The following is a 26,029-nucleotide window of genomic DNA, read 5'->3' on the forward strand; positions in this document are numbered from 1 at the left end:
CTCCTGAACCGCAGAGGAAAGCATGACCTTGCATCAGCCCCAAGAACTGGCACAGCAAAAGGGCCACCAACAGATCTGCACTCAGCTAGCCAAGCCAAAGCTCACCCACATACTTAGCTCAGAGAAACAGCTCAGCTGTCACACCCACGGAAGACCCGCCACCAGAGTCTTTGAGCCATCACATACACATGCATCTGAATGAAAAACAGCTTGGCTGATGTGCCGCTGGTGGGCCCACCCCGGTCAGAGAAACAGCACAGTGACCCTGCCACTGGCAAACCAGCCCTGGAGACCCTGACACGCCATATGCCCACACCCCCACCCTGAGAATCAGTCCAGCAACCACACTCCCAATGAGCCAGCTCCTGAGATGACTGACCCACGGGGTACATGTGCACACCCCCAGCCTGTGAACCAACCCAGTGATCCCTCCCCAGCAAAGCTGTGCCACACTGCCACAATCCTCCAAAGCATAGGTTCTTGAGTCACTTATAGACATGGCAAAACTGGATTATATATAGCTAAAGAAACCACACAGAGTCTACACTACTGCATTTATCTTGAAAAGAGCCATTATACTCTAGCCAATCGACACCCTAGGATGCATTTGCAGGTGAAAGTCTTTTCCCATGTAAGCCACTCTGCAAAACTCAAAAAGGTGACCATTCCACCAGATGCACAGATATCAACACAGGGAAACAATGAACAGTAAAAAATAAGGTAGCATGACACCACCAAAAAAACAAAACAATGCTCCAGTAACTAATCTCAGAGAATCAGAAATTGCTCTTTGCAGACCCACTCACTGCATGGTGGAGTCTGGTGCCCTGGCTGCCACTGCCCCATGATGACCACCACCATGCCCTGTCCTGCAGCTGCCACAACCACCACCGCCTGTGTCACCACTGCCTCAGGACCAGCTGTATGATTAGGCCAAAATCTTCAATGAGTAAACATATTCCTCGGTTCTGTGGTGGTCTCAGTCACACATTTATGGAGATTCTGAAGGGCCGTGGAGATTACTGCCAGGCACAGCACAACCTCTATGCAGACAAGCAAACTGCAGAAATTCATTACTGCTCCACCAGCAAGCTCCCATAAGAGTGGTTAACCTGGACGTGGAAATGTTGAATTAAAACCCGCAGAGCATTTTACAAGAGTTCTGAGCTGGATGGGGTAGACCTCAGTGCACTTCCTTTCTATTGCCTCGGTATTCCAGCACTGAAGAATTGCTGCTGCTTGTTAGGAGCTCCATTTCATTTACCATTACTCCCAAGTTCGTACTCAAAGCACTAAGAATTTCAAATGAAGTATATTGAAGTAGACTCAATTGCTTTGCATCATTTCTGTATTCAATTTTTTAAATTATTTTATAACCCTATTGAGTGTTTTTTAACTAAATTAACATGGCTCAAATGAACCGCCCAGCTCCTGTGGAAGTCACATATAAGAATATGAGATTTCTTATTACACATAATCCAACCAATGCGACCTTAAACCAATTTACAGAGGAACTTAAGAGGAAGTATGGAATTACCACAATAGCAAGAGTCCGTGAAGGAACTTATGGCACTACTCTTGCGGAGAAAGAAGGCATCCGTGTTCTCGAAAGGCCTGTTGATGACAGTGCACCACCATCCGACCAGATTGACGATAACTGGTTAAGTCTTGTGAAAATTAATTTCATGAAGAACCTGGTTGGTTGTTGTATTGCTGTTCATTATTATGCTGCTGGCCTTGGGAGAGCTCCAGTGCTGGTTGCCCCAGCATTAATGAGAGATGGAGTGAAATATGATGATGCAATACAACTCATAAGACAAAAGCAGTGTGGAGATTTTAACAGCAACTTTTTTATTTGGAGAAGTAGTGCCCTAAAATGTGGCCGCACTTTAAAGACTCCAATGGCCACAGAAGTAACTGTTGCATTCAATAAACCTGAGGTGCCTGATGCTATTGTCTTGGAATTGGAACTTGACACAGGACTTAATTTATTGTACATATTAGCCAATATGTTGCCTTGGTGAATAAGTCTAATGAAGCTTCCATAGGAGTATTGAAAAGCAGTTTCACCAGGCCACAAGCTTGACAGAACTACAGCCTCTATGTCTGGGTTATGATCAAACTACTGGACACTTAGCAAAAGATTCTTGCTATTTAGCTTTTAAAATATGCTTATCATTTGCACCAATTGACCTTTCCTGAAATCATGCGATATTGAGTTATATCTTCTTTAAGTCTGTTCCCATGTCAGAATCTTATCAATACACAAGAAATTTAGAAGAATTAGGCGCCAAAATACCCAGCACAATACTTGCATATTTTTAGTATCATACAGAGCAAAAATCCCAGGAAGTATGAACACTCTAGACCTCATTTGGTTTAATTCTTCAGTCACTTCTAACATTGAAAGTAGGGCCTATGGTTATTTATCTGCTCTGTTTATGTTTACAGCTCCCACATTCATACCAATATACATCAGGTTTGATTTTTTTAACCAAGTCTTACAGTAATTATTTAATGTCTTTCTAATAAATCTCATTTTGGGCTGTTATGAAAACCTCCATTTTAAAATTTTAAAAATCTACATTGCACAGAAGCACGCTTTTAATGACTCCAGACCAAAAAAGCCTTACAGTTAACGTTTGTACTCTGAGGTGCAACTTAACAGGGGAGGGCCTGAAAAAGAATGTTGCCTTTGTCTTGGGCAGAACATGTAGAATATGCTTTTTAATTTAGTAAATCTTTTTTAAAAGGTAGAGATGCTTTGTTATTGTACTTAAAATAATTCTTAATCATAAAATTTCTGAAATTCTTATAAGTTTTCCCCTATACTTATCAGAAGTTATCAACTTATTTTTGTTTGAAGTGTGATTTTTTTCCCTTTTTTTCCCAACCTCTCTTGCAAAAACAGAGGTGGGTTTCTGATAATGAATTGAGCAGATATATAATATTTTAAATGTCTTTTGAGCTATGTAACTTAATATTTGGATACTTAATCATTTGTTTTATTATGTAATTGATAATATGGTGATATGTATTAATGTTAGTTCAACCATACATTTATACTGTCTGGGAATGTGTGGTGACAGTTCTCTGGGGAGAAATAATCTGTCAGTGTTCACCAGCTTGTAAAAACTTAGTGCAGGAGCTTAAACATTTAAATAAATACTGAAATGTTAAAACAAACAAACAAAAAAAAAAGAATAAGAAATTGCCAATTTGTCAGGAAAGGAATTCAAATTAACTATCTTAAGGAAACTCACTGAGATACAAGAGAATACGGACAAACAAAAAGAGAATACAGGCAAACAGAATTTAAAAAAACAATTATCATGGGTCAATTAATAAAAATAAATTTTAAAAGACAGAAAGAAATAGAGAGTAGAATAGTGATTATCAGATGCAGGGAAAGGGAGGCAGAAAGGAGGATGGGGAAAGGTTGGTAGACTGGTACAAAGTTACAAAGTTACAGGTAGATAGGAAGAATAAGTTCTGGTGCCCTAGGATGACAGTAGCTAATAATATTGTATTACACATTTCAATACAGACAGAAAAGAGGATATTGAATGTTATAACCACAAAAAAAGTGATAAATGTTTAGATGATAGATATGTTAACTATTCCAATTAGATCATTATACAATATATGCATGTATTAAAACAACAAATTGCACCCATAAACATGTGCAATTAAAAAAATTAAAATTATAAAAAGAAAAACAATTAATGATCTGAATGAGAAATTTAAAAAAGAGATAGATGTCATTAAAAAAATCAAGCAGAAATCTTGGAGTTGAAGAATTCATTGAATGAGATAAAAAAATATGTCTGAGAGTCTCTACAACAGACTAAATCAAGCAGAAGAAAGAATTTCTCATCTTGAAGATAGCAGTTGTAAATAACACAGCAAGATGAAAAAAGAATGAACAAAGCTTTAAAAAATATTCAAATTATGGGCATTCTAAAAGAAGAAAATGAGAAAAGATGTTGAAAACCTATTTAAAGAAATAATAGCTGAAAATTTCCTAGTTTGGGGAAAGATGTGAACATTCAAATCCAGGAAGCTCAAAGGTCCTTCAATAGAGTCAACTCAAATAAGTCATCACTGAGACACACTGAAGTCAAACTCTCCAAAGTTAAAGACAAAGGGAGAATTCTAAAACCAGCAAGATAAAAATGTCAAATCATTTATAAGGGAATCCCCATTAGACTAACAGTAGACTTCTTAGGAGAAAACTTACAGGCCAGGAGAGAATGGAATGATATATTCTAAGTACTGAAAGAAAGAAACTGCCAGCCAACAAGATTATACCCAGCAAAGCTATCCTTCAGAAATGAAGGAGAAATAGCCTTTCTCCAACAAGGAAAAATTAAGGGAATTTGTCACCAGCAGACTGGCCTTACAAGAAATGTTTAGGGAAGTCCTACATCTTGAAGGAAAAGAACAATAACAACCATCATGAAAATACCTGGAAATATAAAACTTACTGGTAGAGTAGATACACAAATTAGAAAGAGAAAGGAATCAAAACTTATCAATACAGAAAACCACCAAATTGCAAGGGTAAACATTAAGAGAGGAAGAAAAGAACAAAGGATACAAATGACAATCAGGAAACAACCAACAAAATGACAGAGGTAAGACCTTGCATATCAATAACAATCTTGAATATAAACAGATTAAATACTCCAATAAAAAGACATAGATAGGCTGAATGGATAAAAGAAAAAAAACATAACCCATCCATATGCTGCTTCCATGAAACATACCTTACCTAAAAAGACACATATAGATTGAAATTGAAGGAATTATAAAATATATTCCATGTAAATGGAAAACAAAAATGAGCAGAGTAGCTATACTTATATCAGATAAAATAGACTTTAAGTCAAAATCTGTACTAAGAGACAAAGAAGGGCACTATATAATGATAAAAGAGTCAATACAGCAAGAGGATATAACAGTTACAAATATATATGCACCCAATACCAAAGCACCCAGATATATAAAAGCAAATATTATCAAATCTAAAGGGAGAGACATCAACAAAATAATAATTGGGGACTTTAACACCGTACTCAGCATTGGACTGATCATCAAGACAGAAAATCAGTAAGTAAACATCAGATTAATGGCACCATAGACCAGATGGACCTAACAGATATCTACAGAGCACTGCATCCCACAGCTATAGAATACACATTATTTTCATCAGGACATGGAACATTCCCCAAGATTGATCATATGTTAGGCCACAAAATAAGTCTCAACAAGTTCAAAGAAATAAAAATCATATCAAGTATTTTTTATGACCACAATGGAATAAAACTAGATATCAATAATAATAGAAACTTGTGAAAATACATAAATATATGGATATTCAACAACATGCTTTTGAATGACCAATGGGTCAAAGAAGAGATTAAGAAGGAAATCAAAAAATTTCTTTAAACCAATGAAGATGAAAATACAACATACCAAAACCTATGGGATACAGCCAAAGCAGTATTAAGAGGATAATTTATAGCAACAAATGCCTACACCAAAAAAAAAAATAGATTTCAAGTCAACAGCCAAACAATGCACCTCAAGGAACTAGAAAAGCAGGAACAAACTAATCTCAAAATAAGTAGAAGAAAAGAAATAATAAAAAATCAGAGCAGAAATCAATGAAATTGAGACTAAAAATACAATACAAAAGATCAGTCAAAGGAGAAGTTGGTTCTTTGAAAAAATAGACAAACCATTAGCCAAACTAACCAAGAAAAAATGAAGACCCAAATAAAATCAGAAATGCAAATAGAGACATTACAAAAGATCACACTGAAATACAAAGGATCATCAGAGACTATTATGAGCAACTATACACCAGTAAATATGAAAACCTAGAGGAAATGGATAAATTCCTAGACACACACGCCCTACCAAGACTGAACCAAGAAGAAATAGAAAACCTGAATAGACCAATAACAATTAAAAAGATAGATTCAGTAATAAAAAGTCTCCCAACAAAGAAAAGCCCAGGACAAGATGGCTTTACTGCTAAATTCTACCAAACACTTAAAGAAGAACTAATACCAATACTTCTTTAACTATTTCAAAAAATTGAAGAGGACAGAATTCTTCCAAACTCATACAATGAGGCCTGATACCAAAACCAGGTAAGGACACAACAAAGAAAGAAAACCACAGGCCAATATCCTTAATGATCACAGATGCAAAAATTTTCAATAAAATACTAGCAAACTGAATCCAACAGCACATCAAAAAGATTATACAGCATGATCAAGTAGGATTTATCTCAGGGATGCAAGGATGGTTCAACATATGCAAATCAATAAACGTAATACATCACATCAACAGAATGAAAGAAAAAAACTATATGATCACCTAAATAGACACAGAAAAAGCATTTGATAAAATTCAACATTCTTCATGATAGAGTCTCAACACATTAGGTATAGAAGGAAAGTATCTCAATACAATAAAAGCTATATATGATAAACACACAGCTGGTATCATACTGAACAAGGAAAAGCTGAAAGCTTTCCCCCTAAGGACTGCAACAGGACAAGGATGCCCATTCTCACAACTTCTATTCAACATAATGCTGGAAGTCCTAGCCAGAGCAATTAGGCAAGAGAAAGAAACATAGGACATCCAAATTGGAAAGGAGGAAATCAAGTTGTCCCTGTTTGTGGATGACATGATTTTATACAGAGAGAAACCTGAAGACTCTACAAAAAAAACCTCCTAGAGCTAATAAACAAATTCAGTAAAGTTGCAGGATGCAAAATCAACATACAAAAATCATTCGCACATCTATACATCAACAATGAACCAGCAGAAAAAGAAATCATGAAAAAAGCCATCCCATTTACAATAACAAAAAGAAATATCTAGGAATAAATTTAACAAAGGAGGTGAAAGATCTCTACAATGAAAAGTATAAAACGCTGATTAAAGAAGACACCAAAAAATGGAAAGACATCCCCTGTTCTTAGATCAGAAGAATCAATATCATCAAAATGATCATACTTCCCATAGCAATCTATAGAGTCAATGCAATCCCCATCAAACACCAATAACATACTTCACAGAAGCAGGAAAAAAAAATTCAAAAATTTATATGGAACAAGAGATGCCAAATGGCCCAAGCATTCCTGAGCAAAAAGAACAAAGTGGGGGTATCACACTCCCTGACTTCAAAATACACTACAAAGCAATAGTAATCAAAACAGCATGGTGCTGACACAAAAACAGACACATAGACCAATGGAACAGAATAAAGAATTCAGAAATAAATCCACACACCTATAGCCAACTGATTTTTGACGAAGGAGCCAAGAACACACTGGGGAAAGGTGAATCTCTTCAATAAATAGTGCTGGAAGATCCCTACACAGAAGGACGAAACTAGACCACTATTTCACCATATACCAAAATCAACTCAAAATGATTAAAGACTTAAATGTAAGACCCAAAACTATAAAACTCTAGAAGAAAACATAAGGGAAACACATCAGGACAAATACTTCAGAAGCACAGAGAACAAAAGCAAAAATTAACAAATGAGATTATATCTAATTAAAAAGCTTCTGCACAGCAAAGGAAACAATCGACAGAGCAAAAAGACAACCTGCAGAATGGGAGAAAATATTTGCAAACTATGCATCCAATAAGGGATTAATATCCAGAATACAGAAAAAACTCAAAAAGCTTAATCTTTAAAAAAAATCTGATTTTAAAAGGTGTGCAAAGGAACTGAATAGACATTTTTTGAAAGAACACATACAAATGGCCAGCAGGCATATGCAAAAATTCTCCACATCACTAATCATCACAGAAGTGCAAATCAAACACCTTGAGATATCATCTCACTCCAGTTACAATGGCTATTATCAAAAAGACAGAAAATAATAAATGCTGCGAGGATGTGGAGAAAGGGGAACTCTTTTACATTGCTGGTGGAAATGTAAATTATACAGCCACTGTGGAAATGAGTATGGAGATTTCTCAAACAACTACAGCTAGAACTACCACATGATCCAGCAGTCCCGCTACTGGGTATGTAACCAAAGGAATGGAAATCATCGTGTCAAAGGGATACCTGCACTCCTGTGTTTATTGTGGCTCTATTCACAATAGCCAAGAGTTGGAACCAACTTATATGTCCTTCAACGATGACTGGATAAAGAAAATGTGGTATGTATACACAATGGAAAACTACTGAATGAAATACTGCCATTTGCAGCAACATGGAAGAGCTTGGAGAAAATTACAAGTGAAATAAGCCAGGCACAGAGAGAGAAATACCCCAGGTTCTCACTCATATTTGGAAGCTTAAAAAGTTTATCTCATAGAAGTAGAGAGTAGAATAGTGGTTAGTAGAGACTGGTGGTGGGGAATGACAACAGGAGTATGGGGAGAGGGTGGTCACTGGATACAAAACAGTGCAGAGATAGGAACAGTGGGATCTAGCGTTCTATAGTAATATAGGGAGACTCCAGTTAACAAAGTACTGTGTATCTTTGAATAGCTAGTCAAGATGATGTTGAATGTTCCTAACACAAAGAAGTAACAAATGTCTGAGGTGATGAGTATACTAAGCACCCCAAGATGGTCCTTGTACATAATATGAATGTACCCAATTGTCATATCATGCTCTATAAATGCATACAATTATCATGGGTCAATTAAGAAAACTAAATTTAAAAGACAGGAAAAGAGAGAGAAATAGAGAGTAGAATAGTGGTTACCAGAGGCAGGGAAAGGGAGACAACAGCTAATAATATTGTATTGTATGTTTTAAGATAGCCAGAAAAGAGGATCTTGAATGATATAACCACAAAGAAATGATAAATGTTTCGGTGGTAGATATGCTAACTATTCTGATTAGATCATTATACAACCTATGCATGTATAGACACAACAAATTATATCCCACAAATATGTGCAATGAAAAAAAAATAAAATAAGTAAGTTACAGCTTTCCCAGTCCCCACCCCACTACCTCTCCTCTGATGTAAGCAATGTTAACATCCTGTTAAGTAACCTGCAAGTTGACACCTTTTATGAACAATTGTAACTGTCCCTAAAATCATTACTGCAAAAATCTGTCTACAATGGCAATTGGTATGCATAAGGCAATGTACGGAAATATAGCTCTTGTTTTCATCCACAAGTTAGCTCATCTCCAGAGGTTGTCTGGATCTCCAACAAGGAAGAGCAACCAGAGATGACTGGCTATCACGCAGTCTAAGTGGATCGGCAATGACACGTGCTGCCCCTAAGAGGGATGCCCACAGTGACAGTTGACATGGGGCTTCTGTTCTGGGATTGAGCAAGCCTTGCTGTATGAGGCAGTGAGTAGGGTTCAAGCACCTGGATCTCCAGGTGATTTTCAGAGATGGTGGAGTCTTGTGATTAATATCATACAACAGACCTGGGTGTAAATCCCACTCTGCCATTTTCTGTGTGTGCTTGGGCAATTCATCTCTCTACACTTCTGATTACACATCTGAAAAACAGGAAGATGAAGAATACCTATGTATGAGCCAGAGTCCACTTCAAATCCACAGAAGTCACTCTAGGTAGTGCAAGTATAAATGGCTTTAATAAAGGGAATTAGAAGCTTCCAAATATGTTAGAGGAGTTGGGAAAGCAACAGCTGGGGAAGCCACCATTGAGCACCTCCAGCTCCATCATCACAGCAGGTGTTTCCTAGGGTCTTACCCAGAGCCTCTGGGAAGCTCCACTGACCTCAGGCTGCAGCAATGAAGCAACTGACTCAAGAAGCTCATCTGGAAAGTGCTCCAAACCTCACGTCTGCCTCTGTATCTGTCTGCATCTACATCCGGAGAATAATGGCCTTGCCTCCTTCAACACTTTCCACATCTCCCAAGAACACCTCTGTTAGGGACTCCAACCAGGAATATGGGGAAAGGCATTCTGGGAAATTTAGGTCCCAGCTTCTCTTCTGCAATGCAAAGGACACCTGACAACAGGTGACAGTGATGCCAGGTGAATGATCAACAACCCAGCGTGACCTACTGCAGAGGCTTCTTATGGGATTAAATTAAATAATGCAGATAAATTCTTAGCAGAGTGCCTGGCACGTGGTTAATGTTCAATAAGTGGCAGTTATTATAATTCCTTTCATAATTTTGTTCCTGGAACTGGTGGCTTTCCACCCAGCCCAGCATACCCATTCATTTCATGTTACAGAAAACCCTAGACACTGGGATTTCTGTCAAAAGATACATTCCCCATAGCCTCATATCACCCAGCAGGTCGTATCATTTCTTTTTCAGATCCGATTATAATGGCAACATTCGTAAATTGCTGATCCTTTAATTCCCCATAAGCACACATTCTGGCTGAACGTATTCAAATCAATTACACTGAAAGACATGAACTAAATTCTCTACTTCCGTGTCTCCCAGTTTTATATTCTGTGGTGATTGTACCCAAAACCACCAAAAAAAGAGCAGTCTGCTACAGATGTGCCTCCTCCACCATATATCAATCAAGGCATGAGGAAATCCGATAATAACCCCGTTCACGAGCAAGCGGTTCCAGCCTCACAATTGCCATCAATTGCTATCACCAAACATTTCAGAATAATGAAATGTTTTCAATCAGAATTAATTTTAAAAAGCCAAACTGCATGCAAACTTACTTCCATGAAACTTAAATTCAAACCATTCCACGGCTAACAAAATTATACTTGTAAAGAACTCAAATTGATTGGACTTCAAAATTCAAAATTCAATTGTAGAAAATAAAATAGATTATGAACCACAACGGTCTTTGCCAAGCCAGCCCCTGCTCTGAAGCACAATCCAAACATCACATGGTCACACATCAGTGCTTCCTGCAAAGAAATCCATTTTACAAACAAACCTGGGGTAATAGCACCCAGATCGGTAATGCCTTATCCTGATTAATGATGGGCCCACATACTGTTACATCCACAGTGACCAAGAGTAAAGCTAACATTCTTGGGAGCAGTATTATCCTTAAAATGGCAATAATCTCCAGGGAAAATGACCCAATTTAACCTTATTCTGTCCTTAGCTGGAATTTGGTTAGCTCTTTTAAACTTGTTCTATGCTGTTAGCTGTGTCCTTCAAAGACATGACCATTGTCATTCTACATAACTCCTCCCTTCAGTCAGAAGTCTTCAATGATTTTAAAAGCAACGTAACCCCCAGTTTACCATGATACTATTAAAAGGCAAGTCAGTACCCCAAACAAAATCTTAGGAAGCCAACATGTCCAATTGGCATGTTTTTTAAAAAAACCTTAAATTCATATGCACAATTATCCATTCAGTCTATCAACTCATGCTGGGGCGAGTGAATCAGAAAAGATCTCCAACAACAGGCAGCTTAGATTCTAGTTGAAGACACAGAGAAATGAATAAACAAACAAGATCAGTTCAGAATGTGTAAGCACTGATCTGAAAGTCCCTTCCCTTCACTCATCTGGGCTGAGATGGGACCAGATCTATAAAGAGCCAAGGAAAGAGAGTTCTCAGCAGAGGCTGCAGCAAGTACAAAGGTCCTGTGGCAGGAAAGAGCTTGCCAGGCTTGGGAGACAGAAACACAGTGCCAAACACAAATACACACACGACAATATATAAATGCACACCAAAGACCTTCTAAAACATTTTACTAAATACAGAGTATATACAGACGATATTTATAAAATAAGTTTACAATACAAAGAATCACAGTAAAAGGAACACTTATATATCCCACCATCCAGTTTAAGAAATAAAACCATTAAGTTTGAAACTACCTGTATTCTCCTCCTTAATCCCATCCCCTTTTTACCTACCCAGAGGAACCCTAATCTGAATTCTGTTTATTTTCCCTTTGCTTTTTTCTTTATTACCTTGTATCCTGAACAACATATTATTTAATATATATATATATATTTTTTTTTTTTTTACTTTTATTTTGTCGATATACATTGTGGTTGATTATTGTTGCCCCTTACCAAAACCTCCCTCCCTCTTCCCTCTCCTCCCTCCCCCACAACAATGTCCTTTCTGATTGCTTGTCATATCAACTTCAAGTAATTGTGGTTGTTATATCTTCTCCCCCCCCCCCGGGGTTTTGTGTGTGTGTGTGTGTGTGTGTGTGTGTGTGTGTGTGTGTGTGTGTGTGAATTTATATATTAATTTTTAGCTCCCACCAATAAGTGAGAACATGTGGTATTTCTCTTTTTGTGCCTGACTCGTTTCACTTAATATAATTCTCTCAAGGTCCATCCATGTTGTTGCAAATGGCAGTATTTCATTCGTTTTTATAGCTGAGTAGTATTCCATTGTGTAGATGTACCACATTTTCCGAATCCACTCATCCTATGATGGACATTTGGGCTGGTTCCAACTCTTGGCTATTGTAAAGAGTGCTGTGATGAACATTGGGGAACAGGTATACCTTCGACTTGATGATTTCCATTTCTCTGGGTATATTCCCAACAGTGGGATAGCTGGGTCGTATGGTAGATCTATCTGCAGTTGTTTGAAGAACCTCCATACCATTTTCCATAGAGGCTGCACCATTTTGCAGTCCCACCAACAATGTATGAGAGTTCCTTTTTCTCCGCAACCTTGCCAGCATTTATCGTTCAGAGTCTTTTGGATTTTAGCCATCCTAACTGGGGTTAGGTGGTATCTCAGTGTGGTTTTGATTTGCATTTCCCGGATGCTGAGTGATGTTGAGCATTTTTTCATATGTCTGTTGGCCATTTGTATATCTTCCTTAGAGAAATGCCTGCTTAGCTCTTTGGCCCATTTTTTAATTGGGTTGCTTGTTTTCTTCTTGTAAAGTTGTTTGAGTTCCTTATATATTCTGGATATTAATCCTTTGTCAGATGTATATTTTGCAAATATTTTCTCCCACTCTGTCGGTTGTCTTTTAACTCTGTTAATTGTTTCTTTTGCTGTGCAGAAGCTTTTTAGTTTGATATAATCCCATTTGTTTATTTTTCCTTTGGTTGCCCATGCTTTTGGGGTCGTATTCATGAAGTCTGTGTCCAGTCCTATTTCCTGAAGTGTTTCCCCTATGTTTTCTTTAAGAAGTTTTATTGTTTCAGGGTTTATATGTAAATCCTTAATCCATTTTGAGTTGATTTTATTATATGGTAAGAGGTATGGGTCTAGTTTCATTCTCCTGCATATGGATATCCAGTCATCCCAGCACCATTTGCTGAAGAGGCAGTCCCTTCCCCAGTGAATAGGCTTGGTACCTTTGTCAAAGATCAGATGGCACTAAGTGTGTGGGTTGATTTCTGGATTCTCTATTCTATTCCATTGATCGGTGTGTCTGTTTTTATGCCAGTACCATACTGTTTTGGTTATTATAGCTTTGTAGTATAGCTTAAAGTCAGGTAGTGTTATGCCTCAATTCCTAAGTATTTTATTTTTTTGGTGGCTATTGTAAATGGGCAGGCTTTCTTGATTTCTCTTTCTGCATGTTCACTATTGGAGAGAAGAAATGCTACTGATTTTTGTGTGTTGATTTTGTATCCTGCTACTGTGCTGAAATCATTTATCAATTCCAACAGTTTTTTTGTAGAGGTTTTAGGCTGTTCGATATATAGGATCATGTCATCTGCAAACAGGGACAGTTTGACTTCATCTTTTCCAATCTGGATGCCCTTTATTTCCTTCTCTTCTCTGATTGCTCTGGCTAGCACTTCCAACACTATGTTGAATAGGAGAGGTGAGAGTGGGCATCCTTGTCTAGTTTCTGTTCTTAAAGGAAAGCTTTCAGCTTTTCCCCATTCAGGATGATATTGGCAGTGGGTTTGTCATATATGGCTTTAATTATGTTGAGATACTTTCCCTCTATACCTAACTTATAGAGGGTCTTTGTCATGAATGGGTGCTGAATTTTATCAAATGCTTTTTCAGCATCTATAGAGATGATCATATGGTCTTTGTGTTTGATTTTATTAATATGGTGTATCACATTTGTTGATTTGCGTATGTTGAACCAACTTTGCATCCCTGGGATGAATCCCACTTGATCGTGGTGAATAATTTTACATATGTGTTGCTGTATTCTGTTTGCTAGTATTTTAGTGAGGATTTTTGCATCTATATTCATCAAGGATATCGGCCTGTAGTTTTCTTTTTGGGTTATATCTTTACCTGGTTTTGGTATCAGGATGATGTTTGCTTCATAGAATGAGTTTGGGAGATTTGCGTCCGTTTCAATCTTTTGGAATAGTTTCCAAAGAATCGGTGTCAATTCCTCTTTGAATGTTTGGTAAAATTCTGCTGTGAATCCATCTGGTCCTGGGCTTTTCTTTGTTGGGAGCCTTCTGATAACAGCTTCAATCTCCTTTATTGTTATTGGTCTGTTCAAATTTTCTACGTCTTCACGGTTCAGTTTTGGGAGCTTGTGTGTGTCCAGAAATTTATCCATTTCCTCCAGATTTTCAAATTTGTTGGCGTATAGTTGTTTATAGTGGTTTCGAATGATTCCTTGTATTTCAGATGAATCAGTTGTAATATTGCCTTTTTCATTTCTAATTTTTGTTATTTGAATTTTCTCTCTTCTTTTTTTTGTTAGCCATGCTAATGGTTTGTCAATTTTATTTATCTTTTCAAATAACCAACTTTTTGATTCATTGGTCTTTTGTACTGTTTTTTGGGTTTCGATTTCATTCAGTTCTGCTCTGATCTTAATGATTTCTTTCCACCTGCCAACTTTAGGTTTGGATTGTTCTTGTTTTTCTAGTTCTTTAAGGTGAAGTGTTAGGTTGTTCACTTGCCATCTTTCCATTCTTCTGAGGTGAGCATTTAAGGCAATAAATTTCCCCCTTAATACTGCTTTTGCAGTATCCCACAGGTTTTGGTATGATGTATCATTATATTCATTAGTTTCAATAAACTTTTTGATTTCCTGCTTGATTTCTTCTTGGACCCATATGTCATTAAGTAGAATGCTGTTTAATTTCCATGTGTTTGTATAGTTTCCAGTGTTTCATTTGTTATTAATTTCTAGTTTTAATCCACTGTGGTCTGAGAAAATACATGGGATAATTCCAATTTTTTTGAATTTATTGAGACTTGATTTGTGACCTAATATGTGATCTATCCTGGAGAATGATCCCTGTGCTGATGAGAAGAATGAATATTCTGAGGTTGTTGGATGGAATGTTCTGTAGATATCTGCCAATTCCAATCGGTCTAGAGTATTGTTTAGGTCTTGTGCTTCTCTACTGATTATTTGCCTACCTGATCTGTCTAATATTGACAGTGGGGTGTTCAGGTCCCCTGCTATTATGGTATTAGTGTCTATTTCCTTCTTTAGGTCTAATAGAGTTTGTTTTATAAATCTGGCTGCTCCAACATTGGGAGCGTACATATTTATGATTGTTATGTCTTCTTGATGGATCAGTCCTTTTATCATTAAGTAGTGTCCCTCATTGTCTCTTTTTGTGGTTTTTAGTTTAAAGTCTATTTTGTCAGATATAAGAATAGCTACTCCAGCTCGTTTTTCTTTTCTATTTGCATGGTAAATCTTTTTCCATCCTTTCACTCTTAGTCTGTGTGAATCTTTATGGGTGAGGTGGGTCTCTTGTAGGCAGCATATAGTTGGGTCCTCCTTTTTGATCCAGTCAGCCAGTCTGTGTCTTTTGATTGGGGAATTTAAGCCTTTTACATTAAGAGTTGTTATTGAAAGGTGTTGATTTATTCCTAGCATTTTATTGGTTGTTTGGTTGTCTTGGGTGTTTTTTGTTCCTTGCTTTCTGATTTACTGTTTGGTTTCTGTGTTTGTTGATTCCTTAGGTTCTAGATAGCGTTTTTGTTTGTTTGTTTTCTCTTCATGAATGCCATTTTTATTATACTAGTGGGTTTTGATTTTTCTTGGGTTTTTATGTCAGTGGTAGTTATTTTTCAGGAACCAAACCCAGTACTCCCTTGAGGATTTCTTGTAAGGGTGGTCGTGTGGTAGTGAACTCCTGCAGTTTTTGTTTGTCTGAGAAATATACTATTTGCCCTTCATTTCGGAAGGATAGCCTTGCAGGGTAGAGTATTCTTGGCTGGCAATCTTTGTCTTTTAGTATTTTGAATATATCATCCCATTCCTTTCTAGCTTTTAGGGTTTGTGGTGAAAAGTCTGATGTTAGCCTGATTGGGGCTCCCTTATAGGTGACTTGATGCTTCTCTCTTGCAGCTTTCAAGATTCTCTCTTTGTCTCTGAGTTTTGCCAATTTGACTATAACATGTCTTGGAGAGGGCCTTTTTGGGTTGAATATGTTTGGAGATCGTTGAGCTTCCTGGATCTGAAGATCTGTGATTTTTCCTATACCTGGGAAGTTTTCTACCACTATTTTGTTGAATATGTTTTCAATGCAATCTCCGTTTTCCTCCCCTTCTGGGATACCCATGACTCGGATATTTGAGCGCTTAAGGTTGTCTGATATCTCTCTCAGATTTTCTTCAATGTCTTTGATTCTTTTTTCTTTTTTTTTTTTTTTTTTGTCTGCTTGTGTTATTTCAAACAGCCCATCTTCAAGTTCAGAGGTTCTCTCTTCAACTTCGACAAGCCTACTGGTTAAACTCTCCGTTGTGTTTTTTATTTTGCTGAATAACTTCTTCAGTTCAGCAAGTTCTGCTACATTTTTTTTCAGGACATTGATTTCCTTGTACATTTCCTCTTTCAGGTCCTGTATACTTTTCCTCATTTCATCATGATGTCTAGCTTAGTTTTCTTGTATCTCATTCAGTTTCCTTAGAATTATCACTCGAAATTCCTTGTCAGTCATTTCAAGGGCTTCTTGTTCTATAGGATCTAGAGTTTGAGATTTATTAACTTTTGGTGGTGTACTTTCTTGATTTTTTGTATTTGTGGTATCTTTATTTTTGATGTTTATTCATTGTGGCAGGGGGTTTCACAGTCCACCGGTTTGAGACTATTGACTAACTAAGATGTTGCTGTGGTTGCCAATTTGGTATGGCTACCTCTGTGACTGCTCAGTTGACCTCTAGTGCCTTGTGTGTGTGGTTGCCTCGGGTCTTGGGCCTCTCCGGGGAGCCACTTCTCTGGTCAGCTTGGACTCTGCTGGGCTGCTGGATCACGGGGCGGTACCGCAGGGTGTGTGGTCTCTGCTGAGCTTCAACTTCCTGTGCAGGACTTCTCCCTGTTCTGTGCGCTCTGGCCCGGGCTGTTGGATCACGCAGTGGCGACCCCACAGGGTGTGTGGTTTCTGTCGAGTCTCCGCCTCCCTAGCCAGACGTCTCCCTGCTCTGTGCGCACTGGGCTGGCCTGGGACGTGTCTTCTGCAGCCCTCGTCTATCAGCTGGGCCTTCAAGACCCTGCTCGGCACCGCCTCGCCCAGGAAGTCTACCAGGTTTCTGCTAGGCACAGACAACCGGTCGCTCTGGGTGCCTTTGTAGCACTGTGTAGATCTTTCTCAGGACTTATCACCTTCCTCCTGGTATCGCGGTTATTTGTGTACTTGTCTTATCTCCCACACCAGAGCGTGAGCTCCTGGGGGAGGAGACTGCAGCACATGGTTCACCTTTGAATCCCCCCGGTGCGGACCGAGTCCGGTGCCCACCCGCAGTCAGCTCTCCAGCAGGTTCAAGCGAACTCAGGAACTCTCTGACCACACTATTCCTAACCAGAAATCGGTTAGGCGTTTTTCCGAACTGGTGGCTGCAGAGATGGTATCTGCCTCCCAGTACCAGGAAGTTTACTGAGGGCCAGAGCCCAGGGTGCGGTGGAGTGACAGTCGGCCCAGCCCGTACTTCCTTGCCCTCCTGACGCTGGCCGGGGATGCCCCACGCCACCAGCCACGCCAGAGAACCACAGAGGGAGTGGGAGGGGAGGCCAGCCCACAGGCCCCGGGAAGCCCTGCGCCGGGGCAAGCAAGTGGGAAGGCTCAGTGAGGAGACGAGCCGGGTGAGGAGGACAGGCTTAGCCGAGCCTGGCTGGAGCCGCCACCACCTGAGAAAATGGAGGCAGCCCCGGGGCCAGTGAGTGACCCAGTGGGGCAGGCGGAAGCTGGGCGGGCGTCCGCTCCCCCAAGCAGGGCCAGGCCGGGGGTCACTCACGGGGCTGGGCCAGGCCAGGCAGCTCCCTCTCTGCCTCTGCGTTGTCACCGTCCCCGTTCTCGGCTGCCACGGCCTTGTGCTGCTCACTTGGTCCCGCGGTGCAGCTCGGGCGCTCCCAGGAATCTTCTTTTATGCCGGCCTGAAACCTCGAATCCTGAATAGGGCAGCTGGCCACCTTCAGCGCGGCCCCAGCCTCCGGGATCCTGGCAGTGTCAACAGCAGTCCCAGCACCATGTTCCCTGTTTAGCGATTCGCTTTTGCAGCTAAGAAACAGTTCTTTTCCTGCTCCATACTTCAAAGCTGTTGCCTGTAAATGAGGCAGCCTCTCCTGCCGGGGGCAAAGTGGCGGTCAGCCCCCACGACCGGCCACCAGCAGCTGCGGTCCTCCCTTAAGAGACGGCAAGAGGAAGGTCCACGAGTTTCCCGGCTGCTTAAGGCCCAGTGGCCGCCTTTTCCACCTCAGCTACTCCGCGCCAACCGCCGCAGCCACCGCCATCTTAGGATCCCTTCTATTTAATATATTTTTGATCTTTAAGTTTGGAATCATGCAGTGATGCATGCTTCTATGGTTTGTTTGGGTTTTTTCTGGCGAAGTCAAAGCTATAATAAATTTATTATTTTAATTTGGGGGGGAGGAGTTAATTTTTTAATTGAAATTTATGTTGAGATCCTTGTAAATTCACATGTGGTTGTAAGAAATAATACAGAGAGATTCTGTGTACCTTTTATCCAGTTTCCCAAACGGCAATATTTTCAAAATAGTACAATCAGGATATTGATATGATACAATTCACCAGTCTTATTCAGATCTTCCCAGTTTACTTGTATCGTTTGTGTGTGTGTGTATTTAGTTCCATAATTTCATCACGTGTGTAGGTTTGTATATCCACCATCACAGTCAAGATTGTAGCCAGTTCCATCACCATCCTTCCTGTTGTCACTTTATCACCACCCTCATGGTCCTCCCAACCCACCGCATCCCTAACCACTGATGACCACTAATCTGTTCTTGATTTCTAATATTTTGTTATTTCAAAATGTTATATAAATGTAATAATACCATAGGTAACCTTTTGTTATTGACTTTTTTTACTCATAATAATTCCCTGAGAATTCATCCAAGTTGTGTATATCATTAGCTTAATCCTTTGTATTGCTGAGGAAGCAGGCCATCACATACACGCACCACCGTGTATCCAACCGTTCACCTGTCTTAGGGTATCTTGGCTGTTGCCAGTTTGGGGATATTACAAATAAAGCTGCTATGAATATTTGGCTATTACAAATCAAGCTTCCCATGTTTTTGTGTTGATGTAAGTTTTTATTCCCCTGGGATAAATGCCTGAGAGTTCAATTGCTGGGTCTTATGTCTTTTGATAAACTGCCAAACTGTTTTCTAGACTACCTCTGCTATTTTACACCCCATCGGGAATTTATGGATGATCTGGTTTCTCTGCATCCTTGCCATTTGGTGTTCTTGCTGCTTTTTATTTTAGCAATTCTGATAAATGTGTAGTGATAGATGATCATGGTTTTAATTTGTGCTACCCTGATGCTGAATATCTTTTCATGTGCTTATTTGCTATTGAATAGCCTCTTCAGGGAAATATCTGTTCATGTCTTTTGCCCGTGTTCTAATTGGATCATTTGTTTTCTTTTTATTGTTGAATTTCGAGAGTTCTTTATACAATCTAGATACTAGTTCTTTGTCGGATATGTAATTTGAAAATATTTTTTCCTACTCTGTAACTTGTCTTATGGCTTGCTTTTTTACACAGAATTGTCCCCAGTTTCATCATTCAGATGGATTTTTTTATTTTTTGTTGCTATACAGTATTCCACTTTATCAATTGGGTCAATATGCATTTATCCATTGCACAGTTGATAAACACTGTTTAGTGTTTGCTTTCACAAGCAGTGCTACTATGGGCATCCTGATGTGTCTCTAAGGAATAGACCTAAAAGTAAAATTTCTGGGTCATTGCGTACGTGCATTATTAACTTTACTAGATAATGCTAAATTTATGGCAAAGGGATCGTATCATTATACACTCCTAACAGCAGTGTAAAAGTTACTGTTACTCCACACCTTTACCGACACTTGCTCTTATCAGAATTTTTTTCCAGTTTTGGCAGTCTGATGGGTATATTAGGGTATCTTGTTTGATTTGTATTTCCCTGATTACAAATAATCATACAAATAAATACAAATAGTCCCAGTATTACCCTGGTGAGACAGAGCATTCAGTATGGACATTCAGATTTCCTTTTTGATTCAGTGCCTATTTAAGTTCTTTTGCCCATTTTTCTATTGGGTTGTCATTTTTTCTAATTGATTTGTAGAAGTTTTTCACATAGGTAGTCTCAATACTAATCATCTGCCACGTGTTGCAAATGTCTTCTTCCAGTTTGTGGTTTGTCTTTCTATTTCTGTTAGGGTGTCTTTAGATGAACAAAGATTTGAACATCATCAAATTTTTCAAACTTTTCTGTATAGTTCAATTTTTTATTTTAAGAAATCCTTACCGATCCTGAGGTCATAAATACATCTTCCTATACGCCTCTGTAGTTACAGTATTTAAGAATATGACTCTTGAGCCAAATTTCCTAGGTTCAAATCCTAGCAATAAACCTTGAGCAACTTACTCAATCTCTTTGTGCCTCAATTTACTCATCTGCAAAATAGAAATGATATTAGTATCTACCTCATATAGTTATTCTGTAGACTAAAAACATTAATATGTAATAAGCACTTAGAAGATTGTCTGGTACACGGTAAGCATGTGTTTTTATCATCATCATCACCACCAAGTTTTATAATATTGACTTTTTAATTTTAACAACCTGAAATTGATTTTTATATATGGCGTGAGGTATTGGTCCAACTTTTTTATATGAATGATCAATTTACCCAGCATAATTTTTAAAATTGAGTCTTTCCTCTTTGAACTGCAATACCAACTCTGTCGTAAATCAAGTTTCCACTGGTGTGTGTGGTCTCTTCTGAGGTTTCTATTTTCTTCCGTTGGTCTACCTGTTCCTAAGATAGTGCCACTCTGTTTTAATTACTATACTGTTATAAACGATATTCGATTAGACTAGTTTTCCATCTTATTCTTCTTTGACAGATTTGAGCTATTCTTGACTCTTTATTCTTCCATGTATGTTTTAGTATCAGTTCCTTATGATCCTTGAAAAAGAAACCTATTGGATTTTGATTGGAATTGCATTGAATCAATTTGGGAGAACAGACATTTTAACGTTATTGCCTTCCACTACATGAACTTAGTATACTTTAATCATTTTTAAATGTTTTCAACACTTTTATATTTTCTCCATAAAGTTTCTGCACATATGTTTTAGATTTGTCTTTCTAGGTATTTCATTTTATTGAAAATATTGTAAATAATATTTATTTTTAAGTACATTTTTAACGGTTCATTGTTGATGCAGAAAATGCAATTAATTTTTTGTACTGGTTTTACATTCCAAAACTTTTTATTAATTCTAATAAGGTATCTGTATACTCTTTGGGGGTTTCTTTGTTTATAAGCTATCATTTCAAGATAATGACAATATGATTTTTCTTTCCAATCCTTATTTCTATTTTTTTATATATTGTATATCTTATTTGCCTGGTTTCATTAGCTAGGATCTTTGGTATATTGATGAAGAGATGTGCTGACAGCAGGCACCCTTTCCTTGTTTCTCATCTTAAACATATGCTTTCAATTCTTTGCTTTCAAATATGATATTTGGTGTAGGTTTTTTGACAGTTGCATTTATCAGGTGAAGACATTTTATTCTATCCCTGGTTTGCAAAGATTTTTTTAAAAAATCATAACTGGATATTGAATTTTTTTAAATGTTTGTGTCTATTAAAATGATCATTTTACTTTTCTTCTTTACCTTGTTAATATAGGGAATCACACTGATTTTTTAAGCTTTAATGTTTACCCAATCTTACATACCTTGGGTGAACTAGCTCATGGCATATTGTCTTTTTTCTGCATTGCAGGATTCAGTTTACCAATATTTGGTTTAGATCTGTGTGTCTATGTTCTCAAGTGAGATTCGCCTACAGTTTTCCTTTTTCATACTGTCCTTGTCGGGATTTAGTATCAAGATTACACTGGCCTTATAAAATGTGTTGAGGCATGTTTCCTCTTTTTCTACATCACAGAATAGCTTGTGTAACATTAGAAATATCTATTTCCTAAATGTTTGATAGAACTCACCAGTGGAATCATTTGGGAGGATCTGGTATATTTTAAAAGCCCATAATTCCATTCATTTAATAATTATAGTGCTGTTTGTTTTATATTTCTCTAAAAATTTTCTTTCATCTAAGTTTCCCAAAGTATTAGTATTAAATTGTTCATTATACCATCCTATCCTTTAAATCGCTGCAGCATCTGTAAATATGTTCCTTTTTTCATTCCTTGAATTAGTTGGTCCATCTTCTTTCTTTTTTTTTATTTGATCAATCTCATCAAAGGTTTTTCAATTTTATGAGTTTTCTCAAAGATTCAATTTTGGGCTGAGTTGGGCCTCTCTATTGTACATTTGATTTCCATTTCATAAGTGTTTGCTCTTGTTCTTAATATTTTCTACCTTCTACTTTTTTGGATCATTTTTGTGTTATTCCTCTTTAAATTCTTAAGTTGGATATTTACTTCAGGGGTTCTCAACTGAGTCAATTTTGCCCCCTACAGGACACTTGGCAATGTCGACAGACATGATTTGGTTGTCACAACGGGGGGTAGGATGATATTGGCATCTAATGGGTAGTCACCAGGGACGCTGCCAGCATCCTACAGTGCAAGACATCTCCCCACAACACAGAATTATCCAGCCCAAATGTCAGTGCTGAAGATGGGAGACCTTGTTTTAGCTTATTAATCTTCAGCTTTCCTTCTTTTCAATAAGAACACTTAATACTAAAAATTTCCTGCTGAGCACTCTTTAGCTTCATCCTATAAATATTGTTAAATTTAAATACAGTAAAATTGACTTTCTTTTGGATGTACAGTTCTACGAGCTTTAGCACATGTTCACCACAATCAAGATAGAAACAAATTCATTGCCCCAGAAAATGCTCTTACTCTGCCCCTTTTAGTCAGACTCTTCCCCTCCCATTGGCCATCAATGATCCGCTCTCCACACCCACAATTTTCCAGGATGTCATATAAATAGAATCATACAGTATATAACTTTTTGAAAATGGCTTTTTTCACCCAGCACAAAGCCTTTGAGATTCATCTGTACTATTGTATGAACCAATAGTTTATTCATTTTTTATTGCTGCATAGTAATCTATTGAATGAGTATACTACAGTCTGCTTATTCATTCACACATTAGAGGACTTTGGAGTTGTTTTCATTCTTTCGGTGATTATGAACAGTGCTGCTATTTGTGTACAGATTTTTGTGTGAACATAAGTTTTCATTTCTCTAAATACCCGGCAGTAGGATAGCTGGATCATATGGTAAGTGTATATTTAACTTTATAAGAAACTGCCTAAATGTTTTGCAGAGTGGCTGTACCATTTTCATGCCCACCAGCAATATATGAGAGTTCCAGTTGCCCGACATATTCACTAGCATTTGATATTGTCGTGATTTTTGTCTGTTTTTGTTTTTGTTTTTAATTTTACCCATTCTAACAGATGTGCAGTCATTTTGGTTTTAATTTGCATTTTCCTAATGGCTAATGACGTTGAACATCTTTTCTTGTGTTTACATGCCATTCATGGGCCGAGCCCGTGGCGCACTTGGTAGAGTGCAGCGCTGGGAGCGCAGCAACGCTCCCGCTGCGGGTTCAGATCCTACATAGGAATGACTGGTGCACTCACTGGCTGAGTGCCGGTCACGAAAAAAAAAAAAAAACGACAAAAAAAAAAAAAGTACATGCCATTCACGTGGCTTCTTTAATGAGATGTCTGTTCAAATCTTTGTCCATTTTTTGGTTTTTCTTTTTCCTTGCTTGGTTTTTTAGTAATTTTATCAAGGTCTAAGTGACATACATAAACAACAAATATAAAATGCACAATTTGATAAGTTTTGATCACTCATAAACAATCACCAAAACCAAGATAGTGAACGTAACACTCACCCCACACAAATTTCTTTGGAATGCCTCCTTCTCTTCTCCCCTCCCCCAATTCCCAGGAAATGATTGATCGTCCACCACAGATAAGTTTGCATTTTCTATAAATTTATAAAAACAAAATCATAGAGCATGCACTCTTTTTGTTTGCCTTCTTTCATTTGGCAGAATTATTTTTGAGATTCATTCATGTAATTATGTGTATCGATAGTTCATTCCTTTTTACTGCTTAGCGTTATGCCATCATATGGATCAACCTCAATTTACTCATTCGTTCACAAGTTAATGGACATTTGGGTTTTCCAAGTTTGGGACTACTATTTAATAAACAAAAGCTGTTAGCTGGCATGAATATTTATGTACAAATCTTTGTGTAAACATATACTTTCTTTTCTCCTGTGTAAATATTTTCGGAGTAGAATGCAAGATCATATGGTAGGTGCATGTTTTACTTTTTGAAAAAATTCCCAACTATTTTCCAAAGGGGTTTCCATTTCCCCTTGCCACTTAGAAGTGTACGAGAGTCTCAGTTTTTTCGCATCCTTGCCGACACTTGGTACGGTGAGACTTTTTAATTTTAGCCATCCTAGCAGGTGTGTGGTGGTATCTCATTACGGTTTTAACTTGCTTTTCCTAATGATTAATGATATTGTGTGCCTTTCATGTGCTTGTTTGACATCCATATATCTTCTTTGGTGAAGTGTCTGTTTAAATCTTTTGCCTATTTTCTATTAGGTTGATTTCTTATTATTGAATTTTGAGAGATCTTTGTATATTCTGGGCACAAGCCCTTTATCAGATAAATGCTGTGCAGATATTTTCTCTGCTTGTGACTTGTGTTTGCATTCACTTAACACAGAAGAGTAGAAGTTTTTTATTTTAATGAGTTCCAACTTATCAATTGGTTCTTTCATAGACTGTGCTTTTGGTGACTTATTCAGATATCTTTGTCAAGGTCACAAAAAATTTTTTCCTGTTTTCTTATAGAAATTTTATAGTTTGAGATTTTGCATTTATTTCAGTGATTCATCTCGAGTAAAATTTTATATTATGTGATGTATGGATCAAACTTCACATTTCTTGGCATATGGATGATCCATTTTTCCAATACCATTTGTTGAAAAGAATATCCTTCCTCTATTTGATCTTCAATATTCCTACCTGTAAAATGGCAAAATGAACACTTGTTTCTTCCTATCTCATGTGGTTTGGATAAGGACGAAATGTTGCCATGTGTAGTGTATTAAATGCCACCCCACCCCACCCCCACTGCCAAACTCACTGAAGCTTGAATTGTGCCCCCAGGTTTTATGTATTAGAAACTTGACCCCCCACTGTGACTGTTAAGAGCGTGGGAAATCCTACTATGGTAATTGAAAGGTGGGGCCTTGAAGAGGTGATTACATTGGAGGACCACGCCATAGTGAATGGATTGATAATGGTGGCTGGGGCCGTAGTTCCGAGGGCTTTAAAAGAAGAGCACATGAAAGTATAGTCTCTCTCTGCTCCACCGTTTTCTGCCATGTGAGATCCCTGCATTGCTGTAAAGCCACGACCAAAGAAGACCTTCACCAGCTGTGTTCCCTGGACTTTGGACTTCCCAGCCTCTGAAACTGTAAGCAATAAATTTTGGGTTTTTTTGTAAATTACCCAGATCCAGGTATGTTGTTACAAGAAACAGAAACTGACTAATACAAAAAAATTGGTACCAGAGAAGTGGGGTGTTGCTTATAACAAAATAAGCCAGGCACAGAAAGAGAAATACTGCATGGTCTCACTTATTTGTGGAGCTAATAAAATAAATAAGTAAATATACAAATGAACAGGGGGTG

The 26,029-nt window shown here is 38.0% G+C and overlaps 1 protein-coding gene across 1 annotated transcript; it reads left to right on the forward strand.

Annotated features, from left to right (window-relative positions):
• Positions 1 to 1,406: 1,406 nt before the first annotated feature.
• Positions 1,407 to 1,867, forward strand: LOC134384782 (protein tyrosine phosphatase type IVA 1-like). Its single transcript, XM_063106535.1, has 2 exons — positions 1,407 to 1,751; positions 1,844 to 1,867. Exons 1-2 carry the CDS (start codon positions 1,407 to 1,409, stop codon positions 1,865 to 1,867), a joined length of 369 nt encoding a protein of 122 aa, XP_062962605.1.
• The last annotated feature ends 24,162 nt before the right edge of the window (positions 1,868 to 26,029 follow it).

This window comes from Cynocephalus volans, chromosome 8 (assembly GCF_027409185.1).
Source record: "Cynocephalus volans isolate mCynVol1 chromosome 8, mCynVol1.pri, whole genome shotgun sequence".
NCBI lineage: Eukaryota > Metazoa > Chordata > Mammalia > Dermoptera > Cynocephalidae > Cynocephalus > Cynocephalus volans.